The following is a 22,616-nucleotide window of genomic DNA, read 5'->3' as shown; positions in this document are numbered from 1 at the left end:
ACCCGCTGCAGTGCCGTGTGGTGTAGGTACACCCACAGCGCTGTTAGGGAGGGAGTTCCAGGATTTTGACTCAGTCACAGTGAAGAAACGACCAATATATTTCCAAGTCGGAATGGTATTTGGGGGGAACTTGCAGGCGGTGGGTGTTCCCCATGGCATCTGCTGCTCTTGTCCTTCTAGGGGGTAGAGGTGGCGGGTTTGGGCAGCGCTGTCGAAGGAGCCTTGGCGAGTCGCTGCAGTGCATCTTGTAGACGGTACAAACTGCTGCCGCTGTGCATCGGTGGTGGAGGGAGTGGAGTGGGCCTCCTCTGGTTCCTGTGTAACCGGCTCGAGAGGGGCTGAATGGCCTCCTCCTGTTCCTGTGTAACCGGCTCGAGAGGGGCTGAATAGGCCTCCTCCTGTTCCTGTGTAACAGGCTCGAGAGGGGCTGAATGGGCCTCCTCCTGTTCCTGTGTAACCGGCTCGAGAGGGGCTGAATGGCCTCCTCCTGTTCCTGTGTAACCGGCTCGAGAGGGGCTGAATAGGCCTCCTCCTGTTCCTGTGTAACAGGCTCGAAAGGGGCTGAATAGCCTCCTCCTGTTCCTGTGTAACAGGCTCGAGAGGGGCTGAATGGGCCTCCTCCTGTTCCTGTGTAACAGGCTCGAAAGGGGCTGAATGGCCTCCTCCTGTTCCTGTGTAACAGGCTCGAAAGGGGCTGAATGGCCTCCTCCTGTTCCTGTGTAACAGGCTCGAAAGGGGCTGAATGGCCTCCTCCTGTTCCTGTGTAACAGGCTCGAAAGGGGCTGAATAGCCTCCTCCTGTTCCTGTGTAACAGGCTCGAGAGGGGCTGAATGGGCCTCCTCCTGTTCCTGTGTAACAGGCTCGAAAAGAGCTGAATGGGCCTCCTCCTGTTCCTGTGTAACAGGCTCGAGAGGGGCTGAATGGCCTCCTCCTGTTCCTGTTGTTGTGAAGTTAGTGTTTGTAAAATAATAAAAGAAGCTTCTACAGAGTGAAACATTGGGGGGCGATTCTCCCAAAGGTGCTCAATTGGCGGGAAAACTGTTCTAAATCCCGACTGTTTTGTCAGTTCAGCTTCTCACCTGGATCTCCGCACTCTGTGCACTGCAGAGGTCCCAGTCGTGAATCTCATTAAAAACCCAGGGGTCACAGGCTGGCACTGCCAGGGTGCCCATGCCCAGGGGGCACCACCCCGCCCCACCGTCCAACACCCTGGGGAGCCCCGACTGCCCCCCCCCCCTTTCACTCCGGCGGGGTCTCCCACTAGTTCCCCAAACGTGGGGAGCTACTCTAAACTCCGCCAGAATGAAGTACTCCTGGCGGGGTGGGAGATTCAATCAGGCCCGGCAGGTTCCATGCCGGGCCCGATAATCACATGCAAAATAGATTTAAAATACATTAAAAAAAGATTCAAATCACTTACCTCTCTTCCCACCGGTTCCCAGCGCTGTCCCGACTGCGGCTGCGTGAATCCCACAAAATGGCCGACACGCGATTCTCCCGAAGGACTTGCCGGGTAATTGCCCCCCCGCCATTGTATCGCGAGGCCAGGCAGTGCTGTTGCCAAGACAACAGGTTTGTTTTTGAATTTGAACCAATCAGTTTCAACTCGGCATTTGAATAACAGCAGCCTATCAGATTTGAATTTGATGTTTTGGGTAACCTGTAAATCAGTGCCTATTGTGGGGATTTTGATGTGTCAGCAGGGGTCTCGGAGCACAGCTCCCAGCTCCAGACGGCCAGACAGCAACTGTGTCTGCCTCAGCTCACAGCTTGAGACAGAGAGAGAGAGAGAGACACAGCCAGTAACATAAGAACATAAGAACATAAGAAATAGGAGCAGGAGTAGGCCATCTAGCCCCTCGAGCCTGCCCCGCCATTCAATAAGATCATGGCTGATCTGACGTGGATCAGTACCACTTACCCGCCTGATCCCCATAACCCTTAATTCCCTTACCGCTCAGGAATCCATCCATCCGCGCTTTAAACATATTCAGCGAGGTAGCCTCCACCACCTCAGTGGACAGAGAATTCCAGAGATTCACCACCCTCTGGGAGAAGAAGTTCCTCCTCAACTCTGTCTTAAACCGACCCCCCTTTATTTTGAGGCTGTGTCCTCTAGTTTTAACTTCCTTCCTAAGTGGAAAGAATCTCTCCGCCTCCACCCTATCCAGCCCCCGCATTATCTTATAAGTCTCCATAAGATCCCCCCTCATCCTTCTAAACTGTAACCGTTTCTGCCAGTGTGACGGACACATTTATGTCTCAAAAGAAAGCCTCATCTCAATTGTAAAGGTACCAACAGAAGATAAAGAAGTCAGAAGATTCTGGAAGAGGACAAACCTGGTTATATTTTGAGAGTGACTAAGAATTCTGTTTTTTTGTGTTAATAAGTGGGAATTGTAATTGTCTAAACAGCATTCCAGTAGAAAAATGTTTAATCGGTTTGTTAATATAGTTAACCTGTTCACTGTTAGTTAGATAAATAAGGTGTTACTTGTTGCTTTTACAGAGTCTCAGAGAGTTATTTTGATTTAACCACTAGACGTTGCTGAAGCGCCTCCTCCAATTCCTGTGTAACAGGCTCGAGAGGGGCTGAATGACCTCCACCTTTTCCTATGTAATAGGGGGGCTGAATGGCCTCCTCCTGTTCGTGTGTAACAGGCTCTAGATGGGGGCTGAATGGCCTCCTCCTGCTGCTGTGTAACAGGCTTGAGAGGGGCTGAATGTCCCCTTCCTGTTCCTGTGCAACAGGATTGAAATGGCAGCTGAATGGGCCTCTTCCTCTTCCTGAATAACAGGCTTGAGAGGGACTGAAAAGGCCTCTTCCTGTTCCTGTGTAACAGGCTCGAGATGGGGGCTGAATGGCCTTTTCTCATTCCTGTGTAACGGGCTTAAGGGGGACTGAAAAGGCCTCCTCCTGTTCCTGTGTAACAGGTTCAAGAGGGGTTGAATGGCCTCCGCCGGTTTATGTGTAACAGGCTCTGATGGGGGCTGAACAGCCTCCTCCTGTTCCTGTGTAACAGGCTCGAGGAGAGGGGCTGAATGGCCTCTTCCTGTTCCTGTATAACAGTCTCAAGAGGGGCTGAATGGCCTCTTCCTGTTCCTGTATAACAGTCTCAAGAGGGGCTGAATGGCCTCCTCCTGTTCCTGTGTAACAGGCTCGAGAAGGACTGAATGGCCGCCTCCTGTTCCTGTGTAACCCGGCTCAAGAGGGGCTGAATGGGCCTCCTCCAATTCCTGTTTAACAGGCTCTTGAGGGGCTGAATGACCTCCACCTTTTCCTGTGTAATAGGGGGGGCTGAATGGCCTCCTCCTGTTCGTGTGTCACAGGCTCTAGATGGGGGTTGAATGGACCTCCTCCTGTTCCTGTGCAACAGGCTTGAAATGGCAGCTGAATGGGCCTCTTCCTCTTCCTGAATAACAGGCTTGAGAGGGACTGAAAAGGCCTCTTCCTGTTCCTGTGTAACAGGCTCGAGATGGGGGCTGAATGGCCTTTTCTCATTCCTGTGTAACGGGCTTAAGGGGGACTGAAAAGGCCTCCTCCTGTTCCTGTGTAACAGGTTCAAGAGGGGTTGAATGGCCTCCGCCGGTTTATGTGTAACAGGTTCTAGAAGGGCTGAATGGCCTCCTTCTGTTCCTGTGTAACAGGCTCGAGAGGGGCTGAATGGCCTCCTCCTGTTAGTGTTCTCCCCTCATGGTACGGGGCCACAGGGTCAGTGTGAATCAGGAGCTGAATCGCCCACCTCACTCTGAACGGCCACCTCCAGAACACTCCGGGTAGGTCTGCCAACCGTCAGCCTGGGCCTCAGAAAGCCACAGAAGGGGAGGAGGGACATCAGGTGGAGGGTCACCAGCTTTCCAAATTCCACACTGGCGGACAACACACAATTACACAACACGCAGGAGCAGCTGGAGCAGAAGCATCTTTTATTCAAAGCCTTTGTCGGGTTTACAGCGAGATGGGGAGAGCGATGGGTCCAAATCTTTCAAATCCCCGTCCGGGGGGGGGAACGAGATCGCAATCGCACCGGCGGAGCTAACTGTGGTGGGTGGGAGGGGGCGAGTGGGTGGGAGGGGGCGGGTGGATGGGAGGGGGCGGGTGAGGGAACCGTTTATGGAACAAACAACTCATGGAGGTGGGCTCCAATCATTTGGTGGGAACATGGTGTCTCTCCGTGGGTCGGACCCCTGGGTGGATGGGAGGGTTGGGTTGGGGGGGGGTGGGGAAGGAGGGCTGGCATCAGGGATGGCGCGTTGCTCAGGGACGGGGTAAGGGTAACAAAGACGGATCGACTATTCCCAGTGAGGTTCTGCCTGGGGTGGGGTTGGAGAGAGAATCGGCGTTGAGGATGGAGAAACCGGGGAACCGTGTCACTTCCGGGTGCGGCATGAGTTGGTGTCCAGTTGAGTACAGGCCATGATGATCGATGCGAGCGGTAAAGGTGAGGGTGGGGTAGCAAGGCCTCTGGGCTGCCTCTTTAGTTACACTTGCAGTAGTACGAAGTGATGGAGTTATCCCAGTCGCCAAAGAGCCCCTTGCCCACTTCCTCCAGGCGGTACTGGATGCCCGTACGGAACTTGCGGCGATACCCCCGCTTATTGAGCTTGTTCCAGACGGTAAGCTCGCAGCGAGGTCCCACCACCAGCGAGGAGGTGCGGTCGTTCCAGAAGCGTTCGATGGAGGGCACGTCGGCAGGGCCCACGATGTCCATGTAGCCACCGCCACAGCAGCGGTCGTAGAGCACATCGCTGTCCTCGAAGAGGCGGGCGCACACCCTCACGCCATTGACATCCCGCAGCACGCTGGGCTCCGGGCACAGGGACAGGACACCCGACACCAGCAGGGCCGACAAGAGGGCCGCCAATGCCCGGGATCCTCCCATTCCTCAGGCTTGTGCGGAGAGGACGGTTGAGGCAGCTTCGGAATCCTTCCCGCTTATATATCGGAGCCTTGTCGCACCCACCGCCAACTTAACCAACGGCCAGTGATTGATGCCGCTGCCCGGCTAGCTGAGGACCCGCCCTCTTCACCAATCCACAGCCGGGAAACCACCAGCTGCCCCTGCCTTAATGGACAGAGATAAGAAACAGCTTCCAAGGCCATCAAAATACCAGCTGTAACCACATAGCCCGGCTCCCACACAGAAACAGCGAGCTTTACTTTGTATCTAACCCCGTGGTGTACCTGTCCTGGGAGTGTTTGATGGGGACAGTGTAGAGGGAGCTTTACTCTGTATCTAACCCCGTGCTGTACCAGTGCTGGGGGTGTTTGATGGGGGACAGTGTAGTGGGAGCTTTACTCTGTATCTAACCCCGTGCTGTACCTGTCCTGGGAGTGTTTGATGGGGACAGTGTAGAGGGAGCTTTACTCTGTATCTAACCCCGTGCTGTCCCTGTCCTGGGAGTGTTTGATGGGGACAGTGTAGAGGGAGCTTTACTCTGTATCTAACCCCGTGCTGTACCTGTCCCGGGAGTGTTTGATGGGGACAGTGTAGTGGGAGCTTTACTCTGTATCTAACCCCGAGCTGTACCTGTCCTGGAAGTGTTTGATGGGGACAGTGTAGAGGGAGCTTTACTCTGTATCTAACCCCGTGCTGTACCTGTCCCGGGAGTGTTTGATGGGGACAGTGTAGTGGGAGCTTTACTCTGTATCTAACCCCGTGCTGTACCTGTCCTGGGAGTGTTTGATGGGGACAGAGTAGAGGGAGCTTTACTCTGTATCTAACCCCGTGCTGTACCTGTCCTGGGAGTGTTTGATGGGGACAGAGTAGAGGGAGCTTTACTCTGTATCTAACCCCGTGCTGTACCTGTCCTGGGAGTGTTTGATGGGGACAGTGTAGGGGGAGCTTCACTCGGTATCTAACTTCAGGCTGTACCTGTCCTGGGAGTGTTTGATGGTGACATGTAGAAGTGGCGGGTTTGGGTGGTGCTGTTGAAGGAGCCTTGGCGAGTCACTGCAGTGCATCTTAGGGCGGCACGGTAGCACAGTGGTTAGCACTGCTGCTTCACAGCTCCAGGGTCCTGGGTTCGATTCCCGGCTCGGGTCACTGTCTGTGTGGAGTTTGCACATTCTCCTCGTGTCTGCGTGGGTTTCCTCCGGGTGCTCCGGTTTCCTCCCACAGTCCAAAGATGTGCGGGTTAGGTTGATTGGCCATGCTAAAAATTGCCCTGAGTGTCCTGAGATGTGTAGGTTAGAGGGATTAGTGGGTAAATATATGTAGGGATATGGGGGTAGGGTCTGGGTGGGATTGTGGTCGGTGCAGACTCGATGGGCCGAATGGCCTCTTTCTGTACTGTAGGGTTTTATATGATTTCTATGATCTTGTAGACGGTACACACTGCTGCCGCTGTGCGTCAGTGGTGGAGGGAGTGAATGTTGAAGGTGGTGGTTAGAGCGGGGGTTCAATGGGATCCTTGGCCTTTATTAGCCAAGGCATAAAGTTGAAGAGCAGTGAAGTTATGTTGGAACGATATAAGACATCGGTTAGGCCACAGCTAATGTTGTATGAGGTTCTAGAAACCACATTATAGAAACATAGAAAACTACAGCACAAAACAGGCCCTTCGGCCCCACAAGTTGTGCCGAACACATCCCTACCTTTTAGGCCTACCTATAGCCCTCCATCCTAGTAAGTCCCATGTACTCATCCAGGAGTCTCTTAAAAGACCCTATTGAGTTTGCCTCCACCACCACTGACGGCAGCCGATTCCACTCGCCCACCACCCTCTGTGTGAAAAACTTCCCCCTAACATTTCCCCCGTACCTACCCCCCAGCACCTTAAACCTGTGTCCTCTCGTAGCAGCCATTTCCACCCTGGGAAAAAGCCTCTGAGAGTCCACCCGATCTATGCCTCTCAACATCTTATACAGCTCTATTAGGTCTCCTCTCATCCTACGTCTCTCTGAGGAGAAAAGATCGAGCTCCCTCAGCCTATCCTCATAAGGCATGCCACTCAATCCAGGCAACATCCTTGTAAATCTCCTCTGCACCCTTTCAATCTTTTCCACATCCTTCCTGTAATGAGGATTATAGGAGGGATGTGATAGCACTGGAAAGGGTTGGGATGAGATTTACCAGGATGTTGCAGGGACTGGAGAATTTTAGTTATGTGGAGAGATAGACTGGGAAAAATGCTGGAAAATCCCAGCAGGTCTGACAGCATCTGTGGAGAGTAGAGCAGCTCTGATGAAGGATCATCTAGACTCGAAACATTGGCTCTATTCTCTCTCCACAGGTGCTGTCAGACCTGCTGAGATTTTCCAGCATTTTTCTGTTTTTGTTTCAGATTCCAGCATCTGCAGTGTTTTGCATTTTTCTTGGAACGACTGGAGTTGTTTTCCATCGAGCAGAGGGGACCGAGTGGGCACATGTATAAAATTATGAGGGACATAAATCGAGTGGACAGGAAGAAACCTTTCCCCTTGGTGGAGGGATCAATGACCACGGTCGGCACGGTAGCGCAGTGGTTAGCACTGCTGCTTCACAGCCCCAGGGTCCCGGGTTCGATTCCCGGCTCGGGTCACTGTCTGTGTGGAGTTTGCACATTCTCCTCGTGTCTGCGTGGGTTTCCTCCGGGTGCTCCGGTTTCCTCCCACAGTCCAAAGATGTGCGGGTTAGGTTGATTGGCCAGGTTAAAAATTGCCCCTTCGAGTTCTGAGATGCGTAGGTTAGAGGGATTAGCGGGTAAATATGTGGGGATAGGGCCTGGGTGGGATTGTGGTCGGTGCAGACTCGATGGGCCGAATGGCCTCCTTCTGCTCTGTAGGGTTTCTATGACCAGGAGGCATAGATTTAAAGTAAGGATAGGTTTAGAGGGGATGTGAGGAAAAATGTTTTCATACAGAGGGTGGTGGGAATCTGGAACTCACTGCCTGAAAGGGTGGTGGAGGCAGAGACCCTCATAGTATTTAAGAAGGATTTAGATGTGCACTTGCGATGCTAAGGCATACAATGCTGAGAAATGGGATTAGTAGTTACTTATCTTTGACTGGCACAGATGCGATGGGCCAAATGGTTAGTTTTTTGTGCTGTATACCTCTATGACTGCTTTGTCCTGGATGGTGAGAGATGTCGGAGCCGCATCCATCCAGGCGAGTGGGAGAGTATTCCATCACACTCCTGACTTGCGCCTTGTAGATGGTGGACAGGCTTTGGGGGGAGTCAGGAGGTGAGTTACTCTCCGCAGGATTCCCGGCCTCTGACCTGCTCTGGTAGCCATGATGTGGAGATGCCGGCGTTGGACTGGGGTAAACACAGTAAGAAGTCTCACAACACCAGGTTAAAGTCCAACAACCTGGTGTTGTGAGACTTCTTACTGTATTTAATGGCATTCCCATCGCTGAATCCCCCCCACTATCAACATCCTGGGAGTTACCATTGACCAGAAACTGAACTGGACCCAGCCATATGAATACTGTGGCTACCAGAGCACAGTAAGAAGTCGCACAACACCAGGTTGTTGGATTTTAACCTGGTGTTGTGAGACTTCTTACTGTGTTTACCCCAGTCCAACGCCGGCAACTCCACATCATGCCATTGAACGTCAAGGGGAGATGGTTAGATACTCTCTGGTTGGAGATGGTCATTGCCTGGCACTTGTGTGGCACCTTTACACACCGTACCAGGCACCATTGTCAATCATTCCCCTCCCAAGGACATGTGCCCCATCACCTATTGCGCATGCGTGCCATCCCAGATCAAAAGGCGATGAGGTCACCACTTATACTGCGCATGCGTTCAGGGCAGCCCCGTGCAGTGACTGCCCATGCGCGAAAGGCTGGGGCACTGCAGGGCAGCCTTGCCGCGGCCCGTCACTGCGCAGACGCAGTTAACCGTCCTCCCCGCACCAGCCGCTGCTCCCGGCGCTAGTGCGCAGGTGCAAAGCCGGCGATCAGCGACGGGCGCGGCGCAGGCGCTCTAGCCTTGGGTCAAGGAACGGGGCCCCCCGAAGACGACGGCCGCCATTATGGTATGCGAGCTGCTGTTACTGTCGGCCGTCTGGTTCCTCTTCGTCGCCTTCTGGCTGGAGACGGTAAGCGTCTGGGTCTTCCTTTGCGACTTCTACCAGGACCGGGGCGGCCACCACGCACAGCGGCGCTGGGGGCCGGCGGCGGCGGCCGAGGACGGCGTCGGAGGCGGAGCGAGAGGAGCCGCCATTACCAGGTGAGAGGCTCCCAAGGCAACATCCGGGAACAGGGGCTGCCAGATAGTGGGCCATTGGGAATCACTGGCACTGCCAGATAGTGGGCCATTGGGAATCACTGGCACTGCCAGATGGTGGGCCATTGGTAATCACTGGCACTGCCTGATGGTGGGCTATTGGGAATCACTGGCACTGCCAGATAATGAGACATTGGGAATCACCGGCACTGCCAGATGGTGGGCCATTGGGAATCACTGACACTGCCAGATAGTGGGCCATTAGGAATCACTGGCACTGCCAGATGGTTGGTCATTGGGAATCACTGGCACTGCCTGATGGTGGGCCATTGGGAATCAGTGGCACTGCCAGTTGGTGGGCCATAAGGAATCACTGGCGGTCAGATGATGGGCCATAATGGGGCGGCACGGTAGCACAGTGGTTAGCACTGCTGCTTCACAGCTCCACAGACCTGGGTTCGATTCCTGGCTTGGGTCACTGTCTGTGTGAAGTTTGCATATTCTCCTCTTGTCTGCGTGGGTTTCCTCCGGGTGCTCCGGTTTCCTCCCACAGTCCAAAGATGTGCGGGTTAGGTTGATTGGCCATGCTAAAATTGCCCCTTAGTGTCCTGCGATGTGTAGGTTAGAGGGATTAGCGGGTAAATATGTAGGGATAAGGGGGTAGGGCCGGGGTGGGATTGTGGTCGGTGCAGACTCGATGGGCCAAATGGCCTCTTTCTGCACTGTAGGGCTTCTTCTATGATAAGGAATCACTGTGAACCTGAGGAAATCACTGGGACTGCCAGTGACCCATAGGGAAACACTGGAACTGCCAGATACAGGGCCATATGGAATCACAGTGAACCCAAGGGAATCATAAGAAGAACATAAGAACATAAGAAATAGGAGCAGGAGTAGGCCATCTAGCCCCTCGAGCCTGCCCCGCCATTCAATAAGATCATGGCTGATCTGACGTGGATCAGTACCACTTACCCGCCTGATCCCCATAACCCTTAATTCCCTTACCGATCAGGAATCCATCCATCGCGCTTTAAACATATTCAGCGAGGTAGCCTCCACCACCTCAGTGGGCAGAGAATTCCAGAGATTCACCACCCTCTGGGAGAAGAAGTTCCTCCTCAACTCTGTCTTAAACCGACCCCCCTTTATTTTGAGGCTGTGTCCTCTAGTTTTAACTTCCTTACTAAGTGGAAAGAATCTCTCCGCCTCCACCCTATCCAGCCCCCGCATTATCTTATAAGTCTCCATAAGATCCCCCCTCATCCTTCTAAACTCCAACGAGTACAAACCCAATCTCCTCAGCCTCTCCTCATAATCCAAACCCCTCATCTCCGGTATCAACCTGGTGAACCTTCTCTGCACTCCCTCCAATGCCAATATATCCTTCCTCATATAAGGGGACCAATACTGCACACAGTATTCCAGCTGCGGCCTCACCAATGCCCTGTACTGTGGCTGTGGCTGCGAGGTATGAAGCCTTAAGGAATCGCTGCGATGTCAATATTACCAAACCTCCATAGTTTTCTCGGACTGGCACATTTGACTCAGGCTTTTGTCTCACTGGAATTGTGCTTTTCAGAAGTGCATTTGGCCCTAGAACTCGGCTGTGACTGGTCCTCATTCAGACAGTCTTTGTGACTGTTTGTATGCAGATGCTTCCATGCAGCGCGATGCTCCCTCGGCACTGACCCACGTGCGATGAGGCGTTCCCTCAACACTGATCCTCTGACAGCACAGCGCTCCCTCAGCACTGACCCTCCCACAGTGCGGCGCTCCCTCAGCACTGACCCTCCCACAGTGCGGCGCTCCCTCGGCACTGACCCTCCCACAGCGCGACGCTCCCATGGCACTGACCCTCCCACAGTGCGGTGCTCACTCAGCACTCACCCTCCCACAGCGCAGTGCTCCCTCGGCACTGACCCTTCCACAGCGTGACGCTCCCATGGCACTGACCCTCCAGGGAAGGACACAGCTCAGTGGCACAGCTGTGACCCATTGAAACAAGGCTGCGGTAGAAAGTTAACCAGGAGTGGGACATTCTGAGCTAGTGTGAACATTTGTGTCCACCGCATTCACTATTCGCAACGCTCGAGTGCTGACGGAATTCTCTCCTACTTCCCAGAGTCTCCGAGGAGGAACCAGGGCGCCTCCTGTACATCCTGGGAAGGTAAGACCACGTTTCAGTATCGGTGTGATAACTCGCGTCTTGACTCCCTGTGTCATCATCGTTTTGGCTCTCTCTCTCTGAGAGTGATTTTTGGGGTCGGACAGAGAGAGGACATGTCCCCTTTTCTTCGTGCTCTGCCACTCTCCTTTCGGCTCGCGTCCAACAAGAGAGAGAGGTGCAGAGTGGAAAGAGGAATTGAGAAGCTGGGAGTGGCTGCAGGAGAAGGGACAGGGAGGTCACGCGGGAAACAAGCTGGAGAGGAGAATGGAAAGGATGGAGCGAAAAATAATGTAGTCCTGATATTCCGGGAGAGGGAATGTTCTGCGGTGCGCAATCACCTTGAGTTCATCGTATGGATTGGGAGCAGGAGGAGGCCATTCGGCCCATTGATCCTGCTCCCCCATTCTATAAAATCATGTCTCGGGTAATAGAGGTTTACAGCATGGAAACAGGCCCTTCGGCCCAACTTGTCCACGCCGCCTTTTTTTTTAAACCCCTAAGCTAATCCCAATTGACCGCATTTGGCCCATATCCCTCTGTACCCATGTAACTGTCTAAATGCTTTTTAAAAGACAAAATTGTACCCGCCTCTACTACTACCTCTGGCAACATGTTCCAGACACTCACCACCCTCTGTGTGAAAAAATTGCCCCTCTGGACACTTTTGTATCTCTCCCCTCTCACCTTAAACCTATGCCCTCTAGTTTTAGACCCCACTACCTTTGGGAAAAGATATTGACTATCTCGCTGATCTGTGCCCCTCGTTATTTTATAGACCTCTATAAGATCACCCCTCGGCCTCCTACACTCCAGAGAAAAAAGTCCCAGTCTATGCAGCCTCTCCTTATAACTCAATCCATCAAGTCCCGGTAGCTTTCTAGTAAATCTTTTTTGCACTTTTCTAGTTTAATAATATCCTTTCTATAATCTGACCTGGTTGTGGCCTCAACTCCACTTTTCCACCTGTCCCCCTTGCCCCGATAATCTTCAACACCTCCACCCCCCCCCCCCCCCCCCCGTCGATCAGAAGTCTGTCTAACTCACCCTTGAATATATTCAATGAGCCGCAGCCCCCACTGCTGTCTGGGGGGGCGGGGGGGAATTCCACAGACTGACCTCCCTCTGAGAGAAGAAATTCCTCCTCATCTCCGTCTTCAATGGGAGACTCCCTCATTCTGAAACTGTGCCCCCTCCCCTCCCCACATTCCCCATTTCAAGAGGGGCTGAATGGCCTCCTCCTGTTGCATTGTAACAGGCTGGAGAGAGGGGCCGAATGTTAGTGAGCAGCACGTGGGGACGAGGGGCAGACTGAGATCACAGTGAGAGTAGATGCAGCTGCTGGTGTGAGGACCTTGAGTGAAGTGGGACCAGGTTGCAAATTCGCAGAGTTGTTTGTCCGGTCTTTGACCTTGTTTATCCTGTGGAGAATAAACCCTTCTCCGATAAAGCAGGGGAAAACAGCATGTGCGCACGGGTCTGTGTGTGTGTGTGTGTGTGTGAGAGCCAATAACACATCGCAATGTGACCATTCAAATTAATATTCTGCAAATTACCCAGCTTTCAGCTACATCTCAGCCACTCACCTGCCTGAGAGTCAGTGGGGCTGTGGGTTCAGTCCCACTGAGGGAGCACCGCACTGTGAGCGTCAGTGCTGAGGGAGCGCCGCACTGTGGGAGGATCAGTGCTGAGGGAGCGCCGCACTGTGGGAGGGTCAGTGCTGAGGGAGCGCCGCACTGTGGGAGGGTCAGTGCTGAGGGAGCGCCGCACTGTGGGAGGGTCAGTGCTGAGGGAGTGCCGCACTGTGGGAGGGTCAGTGCTGAGGGAGCGCCGCACTGTGGGAGAGTCAGTGCTGAGGGAGCGCGCACTGTGGGAGGGTCAGTGCTGAGGGAGTGCTGCACTGTCGGAGGGTCAGTGCTGAGAGGGCGCCACACTGTGGGAGGGTCAGTGCTGAGGGAGCGCCGCACTGGGAGGGTCAGCGCTGAGGGAGTGCTGCACTGTCGGAGGGTCAGTGCTGAGAGGGCGCCGCACTGTGGGAGGGTCAGCGCTGAGGGAGCGCCGCACTGTGGGAGGGTCAGCGCTGAGGGAGCGCCGCACTGTGGGAGGGTCAGCGCTGAGGGGTGCTGCACTGTCAGAGGATCAGTGCTGAGAGAGCGCCGCACTGTGGGAGTGTCAGTGCTGATGGAGCACCGCACTGTTGGAGGCTCACTATCTGAGGGTCAGTGCTGAGGGAGCGCCGCACTGTGGGAGGGTCAGCGCTGAGGGAGCGCTGCACTGTGGGAGGGTCAGCGCTGAGGGAGCGCCGCACTGTGGGAGGGTCAGTGTAGATGGTGCACCGCACTGTCGGAGGGTCAGTGCTGAGGGAGCGCTGGACTGTTGGAGGTCAGTGCTGAGGGAGCGCCGCACTGTGGGAGGGTCAGGGCTGAGGGTGTGCCGCACTGTGGGAGGGTCAGGGCTGATGGTGCGCCGCACTGTGGGAGGGTCAGGGCTGAGGGAGCGCCGCACTGTGGGAGGGTCAGGGCTGAGGGAGCGCCGCACTGTGGGAGGGTCAGTGCTGAGAGAGCGCTGCACTGTTGGAGGTCAGTGCTGAGGGAGCGCCGCACTGTGGGAGGGTCAGTGCTGAGGGCGCACCCACAATTTGACCCTGAGGTGATATCAGGGACAGGCGACCAAAACCTCGGTCAAAGAGGTTGGTTTATAAGTAGAGTCTTAAAGGAGGAGAGAGATGGAGATGACAGAGAGAAGCAGAGAGGTTCAGGGAGAGAATTCTAAAGCTCAGGGCCCCCCAGGCAGCTGAAGGCACGGCTGCCAATGGTGGAACGATGGGAATCAGAGGCTGCTCGAGAGGCCGGAATTGGAGGAGCGCAGAGATCGTGGAGGGTTGTAGGAGGTTACAGAGGTAGGGAGGGTTGTAGGGGCTGGAGGAGGTTACAGAGATAGTGAGGGTTGTAGGGGCTGGAGGAGGTTACAGAGATAGGGAGGGTTGTAGGGGCTGGAGGAGGTTACAGAGATAGGGAGGGTTGTAGGGGCTGGAGGAGGTTACAGAGATAGGGAGGGTTATCGGGGCTGGAGGAGGTTACAGAGATAGGGAGGGTTGTAGGGGCTGGAGGAGGTTACAGAGATAGGGTGGGTTGTAGGGGCTGGAGGAGGTTACTGAGATAGGGAGGGTTGAAGGGGCTGGAGGAGGTTACAGAGATAGGGTTGTAGGGGCTGGGGGAGATTACACAGATAGGATTATAGGGGCTGGAGGAAGTTACTGAGATAGGGAGGGTTGAAGGGGCTGGAGGAGGTTACAGAGATAGGGAGGGTTGTAGGGGCTTGGGAGGTTACAGAGATAGGGAGGGTTGTAGGGGCTGGAGGAGGTGACAGAGATAGGGAGGGTTGTAGCGGCTGGAGGAGGTTACAGAGATAGGGAGGGTTGTAGGGGCTGGAGGAGGTTACAGAGATAGGGGGGGTTGTAGGGGCTGGAGGAGGTTACAGAGATAGGGAGGGTTGTCGGGGCTGGAGGAGGTTACAGAGATAGGGAGGGTTGTCGGGGCTGGAGGAGGTTACAGAGATAGGGAGGGTTGTCGGGGCTGGAGGAGGTTACTGAAATAGGGTTGTAGTCGCTCGAGGAGGTTACAGAGATAGGGAGGGTTGTATGGGCTGGAGGAGGTGACAGAGATAGGGAGGGTTGTAGGGGCTGGAGGAGGTGACAGAGATAGGGAGGGTTGTAGGGGCTGGAGGAGGTGACAGAGATAGGGAGGGTTGTAGCGGCTGGAGGAGGTTACAGAGATAGGGAGGGTTGTAGGGGCTGGAGGAGGTTACAGAGATAGGGAGGGTTGTAGGGGCTGGAGGAGGTTACAGAGATAGGGAGGGTTGTCGGGGCTGGAGGAGGTTACAGAGATAGGGAGGGTTGTCGGGGCTGGAGGAGGTTACAGAGATAGGGAGGGGTGGGGAGGCAGGGGGCTGACAGGCTGGTGGAATGCGTGTGGGATTGGATTTTGGGAAGGAAGGTGTTGTGAGCTGTAACCTCTGCTGATCTCCTCTGCCCCCCCCCGCAGCCTTGACGAGCCCGGCCTGATGGAGCGATAATGCCGGGAGCCTGCGCTCGGAAGCGGAGGGAAACCTGGTGCTGTGCCCCCAGGAGCGCTGGAGGGTCCGATCGCACAGCCCGCAACCTGTCCGAGGGGAGGCCTCGCGGAGGAGGAGTCGGCAGCGACCCTGGAACACACCTGCCGTGTACACGAGGGGGATTCTCCCGTCACTCGAAGGCTGAGCTGTATTCCTGAACTTGTTTACCCCCATCTCGAGCCCGACCCGTACCACCACCCGACCCCAGTGTGACAGATTGCCAGCCCCCGGGCAAAAGGACATGTTCTCCTCAACTGCAACGGATCGGCTCTCTCAGCCGGGACCCAGGGCAGCTCCTGCCGCCCCCCCCCCCCCCAACTCCTTCCTGGAATGGATGGGGGTGGGGGGGGGGGGTAATTAACCATTCCACTGCTCGGTAGGTGGTGACACGATGCCTACTGAGGGCGAATAGCTGGCTGCGGAGTCCGGATACCAGAGGGTGTGGAGGAGGTAGTTGATGATGCAGGATCTTCAACCGCCATGAAATCTGTTTGTGTGGAAGTGACGGGGTGGCGGCAGGAGGGTGGCGGGAGGGGCAGTAACTTCCGACTCCACCTCAACAATCATGAGTGAGGCTGTTCGGCCTTGACCCTGGTGCAGGCTGGGAAAAGGGGATTATTTTGTGGCGTGCACGGTGGCAGCTGGTTGGTAAGAGTTGGTGGCGGGAGGGAGCGGAGTTGCAGGGTTAACCGTACTGAACTTCACTGCTGTTCAGCTTAATTGAGCCGGGCAGTGAGACCTCCACAGGTGGACAGCTGGCTGCAGATTCTGTGCTTGGGGACAGCTTATGTTAAGCTCCCTGTCTGTGAAATTCCTGTCCGAGCAGGATAACAGGGCATTGCTCTGAGGGAAACCCAGGAATAGGGGTGGGTTGGTGGGGACAGTGTAGAGGGAGCTTTACTCTGTATCTAACGCCGTGCTGTACCTGTCCTGGGAGTGTTTGATGGGGACAGTGTAGAGGGAGCTTTACTCTGTATCTAACCACGTGCTGTACCTGTCCTGGGAGTGTTTGATGGAGGACAGTGGAGAGGGAGCTTTACTCTGTATCTAACCCCGTGCTGTACCTGTCCTGGAAGTGTTTGATGGGGACAGTGTAGAGGGAGCTTTACTCTGTATCTAACCCCGTGCTGTGCCTGTCCTGGGAGTGTTTGATGTGGACAGTGTAGAGGGAGCTTTACTCTCTATCTAACCCCGTGCAGTACCTGTCCTGGGAGTGTTTGATGGGGACAGTGTAGAGGGAGCTTTACTCTGTATCTAACCCCGTGCTGTACCTGTCCTGGGAGTGTTTGATGGGGACAGTGTAGAGAGAGCTTTACTCTGTATCTAACCCCGTGCTGTACCTGTCCTGGGAGTGTTTGATGGGGCGACGGTATCTGAGACTCTGTCACTAACACCTTCTAATTATTGGAGATTAAAATTCACAAAGTGATGTTTCAATATAAATTAAAAATTGTTTCTGCAAGTGATGTTGTGTTGAAATTATTGTTGAATGATTTTCATCGTAAGTGTGAGATTAATATTCCAAACATCTGTCTTTCTTACTGAATCTCTGCTGCTGATATTGCAACCGAAGGGATGCACTCGAATTAGCCACAGGAGCGAGAGAGAGAGAGATAATCTCATGATAACCAAATCATCCACTACGCACATTACAGCAACAAGAATACGGGGAGGGGGTTGGGACCCAGTTGGTGTTCCGAGTCAGCAATATTATGTCAGGCTTGCAGGACCAAGCCATCCAGCTCCTTTGCTCTGTGTTGGTGTCTCTATCCCCACACCCGCCTGCTCCGACCCCCACTGCATCTCCTCCCCATTCCTCATATCCTTCTATTCCTTGCACCCTCTGTTTATCCAGCCCCCCCACCCCCCCACCCAGACACTGTCTTGCGCGTGCTCTCGATCACACACCCTATTGAAACCCCCCTCATCATGTTAAAGACCATGATCATGTTCTCCCCCGACCCACCCCAGCCTTTGCTTTTCTACAGAAAAGAGCCCGTGTCTTTCCTGAAAGTTACTACATCCCCGTCCTGAGTATTTGCGAGGGACAAGTGTTAAAAGAGATGTACGAGGCAGATTTTTTTACAGAGTGGTGGGTGCCTGGAACTCGTTGCCGGGGGAGGCAGTGGAAGCAGATACTATGGTGACTTTTAAGGGGCGTCTTGACAAATACATGAATGAGACGGGAATAGAGGGATACGGTCCCCGGAAGGGTAGGGGGTTTTAGTTCAGTCAGGCAGCATGGTCGGTGCAGGCTTGGAGGGCCGAAGGGCCTGTTCCTGTGCTGTAATTTTCTTTCTTGTTCTTTGTACATCCTTGTAAATCTTTTTCACACATTCTCGGATGCTTTTATATTCTTTGTAAAATAGAGACCAGAATTGTGCACAGTATTCCAAGTGTTATGCAGAGGTGCAAACTATGCCTTAGGGGTGTTTGGTGTGTTCAGTGCAGGAAGATGTCTACTCTGTATCTAACCCTGTGCTGTACATGTCCTGGGAGTGTTTGATGGGGACAGTGTAGAGGGAGCTTTACTCTGTATCTATCCCTGTGCTGTACCTGTCCTGGGAGTGTTTTTAGGGACAGTGTAGAGGGAACTTTACTCTGTATCTAACCCCGTGCTGTACCTGTCCTGGGAGTGTTTGATGGGGACAGTGTAGCGGGAGCTTTACTCTGTATCTAACCCCGTGCTGTACCTGTCCTGGGAGTGTTTGATGGGGACAGTGTAGAGGGAGCTTTACTCTGTATCTAACCCCGTGCTGTACCTGTCCTGGGGGTGTTTGATGGGGACAGTGTAGCGGGAGCTTTACTCTGTATCTAACCCCGTGCTGTACCTGTCCTGGGAGTGTTTGATGGGGACAGTGTAGAGGGAGCTTTACTCTGTATCTAACCCCGTGCTGTACCTGTCCTGGGAGCGTTTGATGGGGACAGTGTAGAGGGAGCTTTACTCTGTATCTAACCCCATGCTATACCTGTCCTGCGAATGTTTGATGGGGACAGTGTGGAGAGACCTTTAAGAACATAAGAACTAGGAGTAGGCCATCTGGCCCCTCGAGCCTGCTCCGCCATTCAATAAGATCATGGCTGATCTTTTTGTGGACTCAGCTCCGCTTACCCGCCCGCTCACCATAACCCTTAATTCCTTTACTGTTCAAAAATTTATCTATCCTTACCTTAAAAACAATCAATGAGTTACCCTCAACTGCTTCACTGGGCAGGGAATTCCACAGATTCACAACTCTTTGTGTGAAGAAGTTCCTCCTCAACTCAGTCCTAAATCTGCTCCTCCTTATTTTGAGGCCATGCCCCCGAGTTCTAGTTTCACCTGCCAGTGGAAACAACTTCCCTGCTTCTTTCTTATCTATTCCCTTCATAATCTTATATGTTTCTATAAGATCTCCCCTCATTCTTCTAAATTCCAATGAATATAGCCTCAGTCTACTCGGTCTCTCCTCAGAAGCCAACCCTCTCAACTCCGGAATCAACCTAGTGAATCTCCTCTGCACCCTCTCCAGTGCCAGTATATCCTTTCTCAAGTAAGGAGACCAAAACTGTACGCAGTACTCCAGGTGCGGCCTCACCAGCACCTTATACAGCTGCAACATAACCTCGCTGTTTTTAAACTCCATCCCTCTAGCAATGAAGGACAAAATTCCGTTTGCCTTCTTAATTATCTGCTGCACCTGCAAACCAACTCCTTGAGATTCCTGCACAAGGACACCCAGGTCCCTCTGCACAGCAGCAGGCTGCAATTTTTTACCATTTAAATAATAGTCCATTTTGTTGTTATTCCTACCAAAATGGATGGCCTCACATTTACCAACATTGTACTCCAACTGCCAGACCCTCGCCCACTCACTTAGACTATCTATATCCCTTTGCAGACTTTCAGCGTCCTCTGCACATTTTGCTCTGCCACTCATCTTAGTGTCATCTGCGAATTTTGACGCACTACACTTGGTCCCCAACTCCAGATCATCTCTGTAAATCGTAAACAATTGCGTTCCCAACACTGATCCCTGAGGCACACCACTAGTCACTGATCACCAACCAGAAAAACACCCATTTACCCCCACTCTTTGCTTTCTGTTAGTTAACTAATGCTCTATCCATGCTAATACATTACCTGTAACACCGTGCACCTTTATCTTATGTAGCAGTCTTTGATGCAGCACCTTGTCGAAAGCCTTCTGGAAATCCAGATACACCACATCCACAGGTTCCCCACTGTCCACTGCACATGTAATGTTCTCAAAGAATTCCACCAAATTAGTCAAACATGACCGTCTCTTCATGAACCCATGCTGCGTCTTGCCAATGGGACAATTTATATCCAGATGTCTCGCTATTTCTTCCTTGATGATCGATTCAAGCATTTTCCCTACTACAGAAGTTAAACTAACCGGCCTATAGTTACCCACCTTTTGTCTACCTCCTTTTTTAAACACTGGTGTCACATTTGCTGTTTTCCAATCTGCGGGAACCACCCCAGAGTCCAGCGAATTTTGGTAAATTAGCACTAGTGCATTTGCTATTTCCCCCGCCATCTCTTTTAGTACCCTGGGATGCATTCCATCAGGACCAGGAGACTTGTCTACCTTTAGCCCCATTAACTTGCGCAACACTACCTCCTTCGTGATAATGATAGTTTCTCGGTTCTCACCTGCCATAGCCTCCCTGTGATCAATTTTTGGCATGTTATTTGTGTCTTCCACTGTGAAGACCGACACAAAATACCTGTTCAATGCCTCAGCCATTTCGTCATTTCCAGTTATTACACTTACTCTGGATATAACCCCATGCTGTACTTGTCTGGGATTATTTGATGGGGACAGTGTAGAGGGAGCTTTACCCTGTATCTAACCCCGTGCTGTACCTGTCCTGGGAGTGTTTGATGGGGACAGTGTGGAGGGAGCTTTACTCTGTATCTAACCCCATGCTGTACCTGTCCTGGGAGTGTTTGATGGGGACAGTGTGGAGGGAGCTTTACTCTGTATCTAACCCCATGCTGTACCTGTCCTGGGAGTGTTTGATGGGGACAGTGTAGAGGGGCCTTTACTCTGTATCTAACCCTGTGATGTACCTGTCCTGGGAGTGTTTGATGGGGACAGTGTCGAGGGAGCTTTACTCTGTATCTAACCCCGTGCTGTCCCTGTCCTGGGAGTGTTTGATGGGGACAGTGTCGAGGGAGCTTTACTCTGTATCTGTCCTGATCTGTGTTTAACCTCGATGTCCACAGTGCGAACACAGAGGGGGCTTGAACTCTGGTGACCTCCCAAGTATCAGCGACGAGATTGGCTATCAGAGCTTCAACCTAACCTCACTGAAAATGTCAGGGTTAAAACAAACATTGACTTCGCTGCATGGAGCTCACACGTCAACAGAAAACAGAGGTGAGATCAGTTAATCGTCATCTGTATTCACTCTGTGTGGTCCAGAGTGCTCTTGTCCCCCAGTCAGGGGTTGTGGGTCAAATCCCATTCCATAGACATCGGCAGAAAAATTTTAACTGGCCATGCTGATGGCACTCTCTCAGCAATGACCCTCCGACAGTGCGGTGCTCCCTCAGCACTGACCCTCCCACAGTGCGGCGCTCCCTCAGCACTGACCCTCCGACAGTGCGGTGCTCCCTCAGCACTGACCCACTGGCGGCGCCCTCACAGTGCCCCTCCCACATGGTGCTCCCTCAGCACTGACCCTCCCACAGTGCGGCGCTCCCTCAGCACTGACCCTCCCACAGTGCGGTGCTCCCTCAGCACTGACCCTCCCACAGTGCGGCGCTCCCTCAGCACTGACCCTCCCACAGTGCGGCGCTCCCTCAGCACTGACCCTCCCACAGTGCGGTGCTCCCTCAGCACTGACCCTCCCACAGTGCGGCGCTCGCTCAGCACTGACCCTCCCACAGTGCGGCGCTCCTTCAGCACTGACCCTCCCACAGTGCGGCGCTCCCTCAGCACTGACCCTCCCACAGTGCGGCGCTCCCTCAGCACTGACCCTCCCACAGTGCGGCGCACCCTCAGCACTGACCCTCCCACAGTGCGGCGCTCCCTCAGCACTGACCCTCCCACAGTGCGGCGCTCCCTCAGCACTGACCCTCCCACAGTGCGGCGCTCCCTCAGCACTGACCCTCCCACAGTGCGGCGCTCCCTCAGCACTGACCCTCCCACAGTGCGGCGCTCCCTCAGCACTGACCCTCCCACAGTGTGGCGCTCCCTCAGCACTGACCCTCCCACAGTGCAGCGCTCCCACAGCACTGATCCTTCGACAGTGCAGCGCTCCCTCAGCACTGACCCTCCCACAGTACGGCGCTCTCTCAGCACTGACCCTCCGACAGTGCGGTGCTCCCTCAGCACTGACCCACAGTGCGGCGCTCTCTCAGCACTGACCCTCCTACAGTGCGGTGCTCCCTCAGCACTGACCCCCCCACAGTGCGGCGCTCCCTCAGCACTGACCCTCCGACAGTGCGGTGCTCCCTCAGCACTGACCCTCCCACAGTGCAGCGCTCCCTCAGCACTGACCCTCCCATAGTACGGCGCTCTCTCAGCACTGACCCTCCGACAGTGCGGTGCTCCCTCAGCACTGACCTTCCCACAGTGCGGCGCTCTCTCAGCACTGACCCTCCCACAGTGCGGTGCTCCCTCAGCACTGACCCTCCCACAGTGCGGCGCTCTCTCAGCACTGACCCTCCGACAGTGCGGTGCTCCCTCAGCACTGACCCTCCCACAGTACGGCGCTCTCTCAGCACTGACCGTCAGTGCGGTGCTCCCTCAGCACTGACCCTCCGACAGTGCGACGCTCTCTCAGCACTGACCCTCCGACGGTGCGGCGCTCCCTCAGCACTGACCCGCCCACAGTGCGGTACTCCATGAGCACTGACCCTCCGACAGTGCGGCGCTGCCTCAGCACTGACCCTCCGACAGTGCGGCGCTCTCTCAGCACTGACCCTCCGACAGTGCGGCGCTCTCTCAGCACTGACCCTCCCACAGTGCGGCGCTCCCTCAGCACTGACCCACAGTGCGGCGCTCCCTCAGCACTGACCCTCCCACAGTGCGGCGCTCCCTCAGCACTGACCCTTCCACAGTGCGGCGCTCCCTCAGCACTGACCCTCCCACAGTGCGGCGCTCCCTCAGCACTGACCCTTCCACAGTGCGGCGCTCCCTCAGCACTGACCCTCCAACAGT

General features: G+C 54.2%; 1 protein-coding gene and 1 long non-coding RNA gene across 2 annotated transcripts; one reads left to right on the top strand and one right to left on the bottom strand.

Annotated features, from left to right (window-relative positions):
* Window positions 1-3,948: 3,948 nt before the first annotated feature.
* LOC144488368 (syncollin-like) lies at window positions 3,949-6,705 on the bottom strand. Its single transcript, XM_078206429.1, has one exon. It carries the CDS (start codon window positions 4,881-4,883, stop codon window positions 4,479-4,481), a length of 405 nt encoding a protein of 134 aa, XP_078062555.1. The 5' UTR covers window positions 4,884-6,705; the 3' UTR covers window positions 3,949-4,478.
* Window positions 6,706-8,894: 2,189 nt separating this feature from the next.
* LOC144488365 (uncharacterized) lies at window positions 8,895-16,904 on the top strand. The gene is made up of 3 exons (XR_013496564.1): window positions 8,895-9,164; window positions 11,284-11,328; window positions 15,369-16,904. It is a non-coding gene; the product is annotated as an uncharacterized LOC144488365 (long non-coding RNA).
* Window positions 16,905-22,616: the final 5,712 nt, after the last annotated feature.

The sequence above is a fragment of the Mustelus asterias genome, unplaced genomic scaffold (assembly GCF_964213995.1).
Source record: "Mustelus asterias unplaced genomic scaffold, sMusAst1.hap1.1 HAP1_SCAFFOLD_1495, whole genome shotgun sequence".
Taxonomy (NCBI): domain Eukaryota; kingdom Metazoa; phylum Chordata; class Chondrichthyes; order Carcharhiniformes; family Triakidae; genus Mustelus; species Mustelus asterias.
This window is presented reverse-complemented; position numbering and strand designations above follow the sequence as displayed.

What these genes read in the sequence shown, in the direction of transcription:
- LOC144488368 (XM_078206429.1), bottom strand. Translation starts at nt 4,883, where the DNA reads ATGGGAGGATCCCGGGCATTGGCGGCCCTCTTGTCGGCCCTGCTGGTG.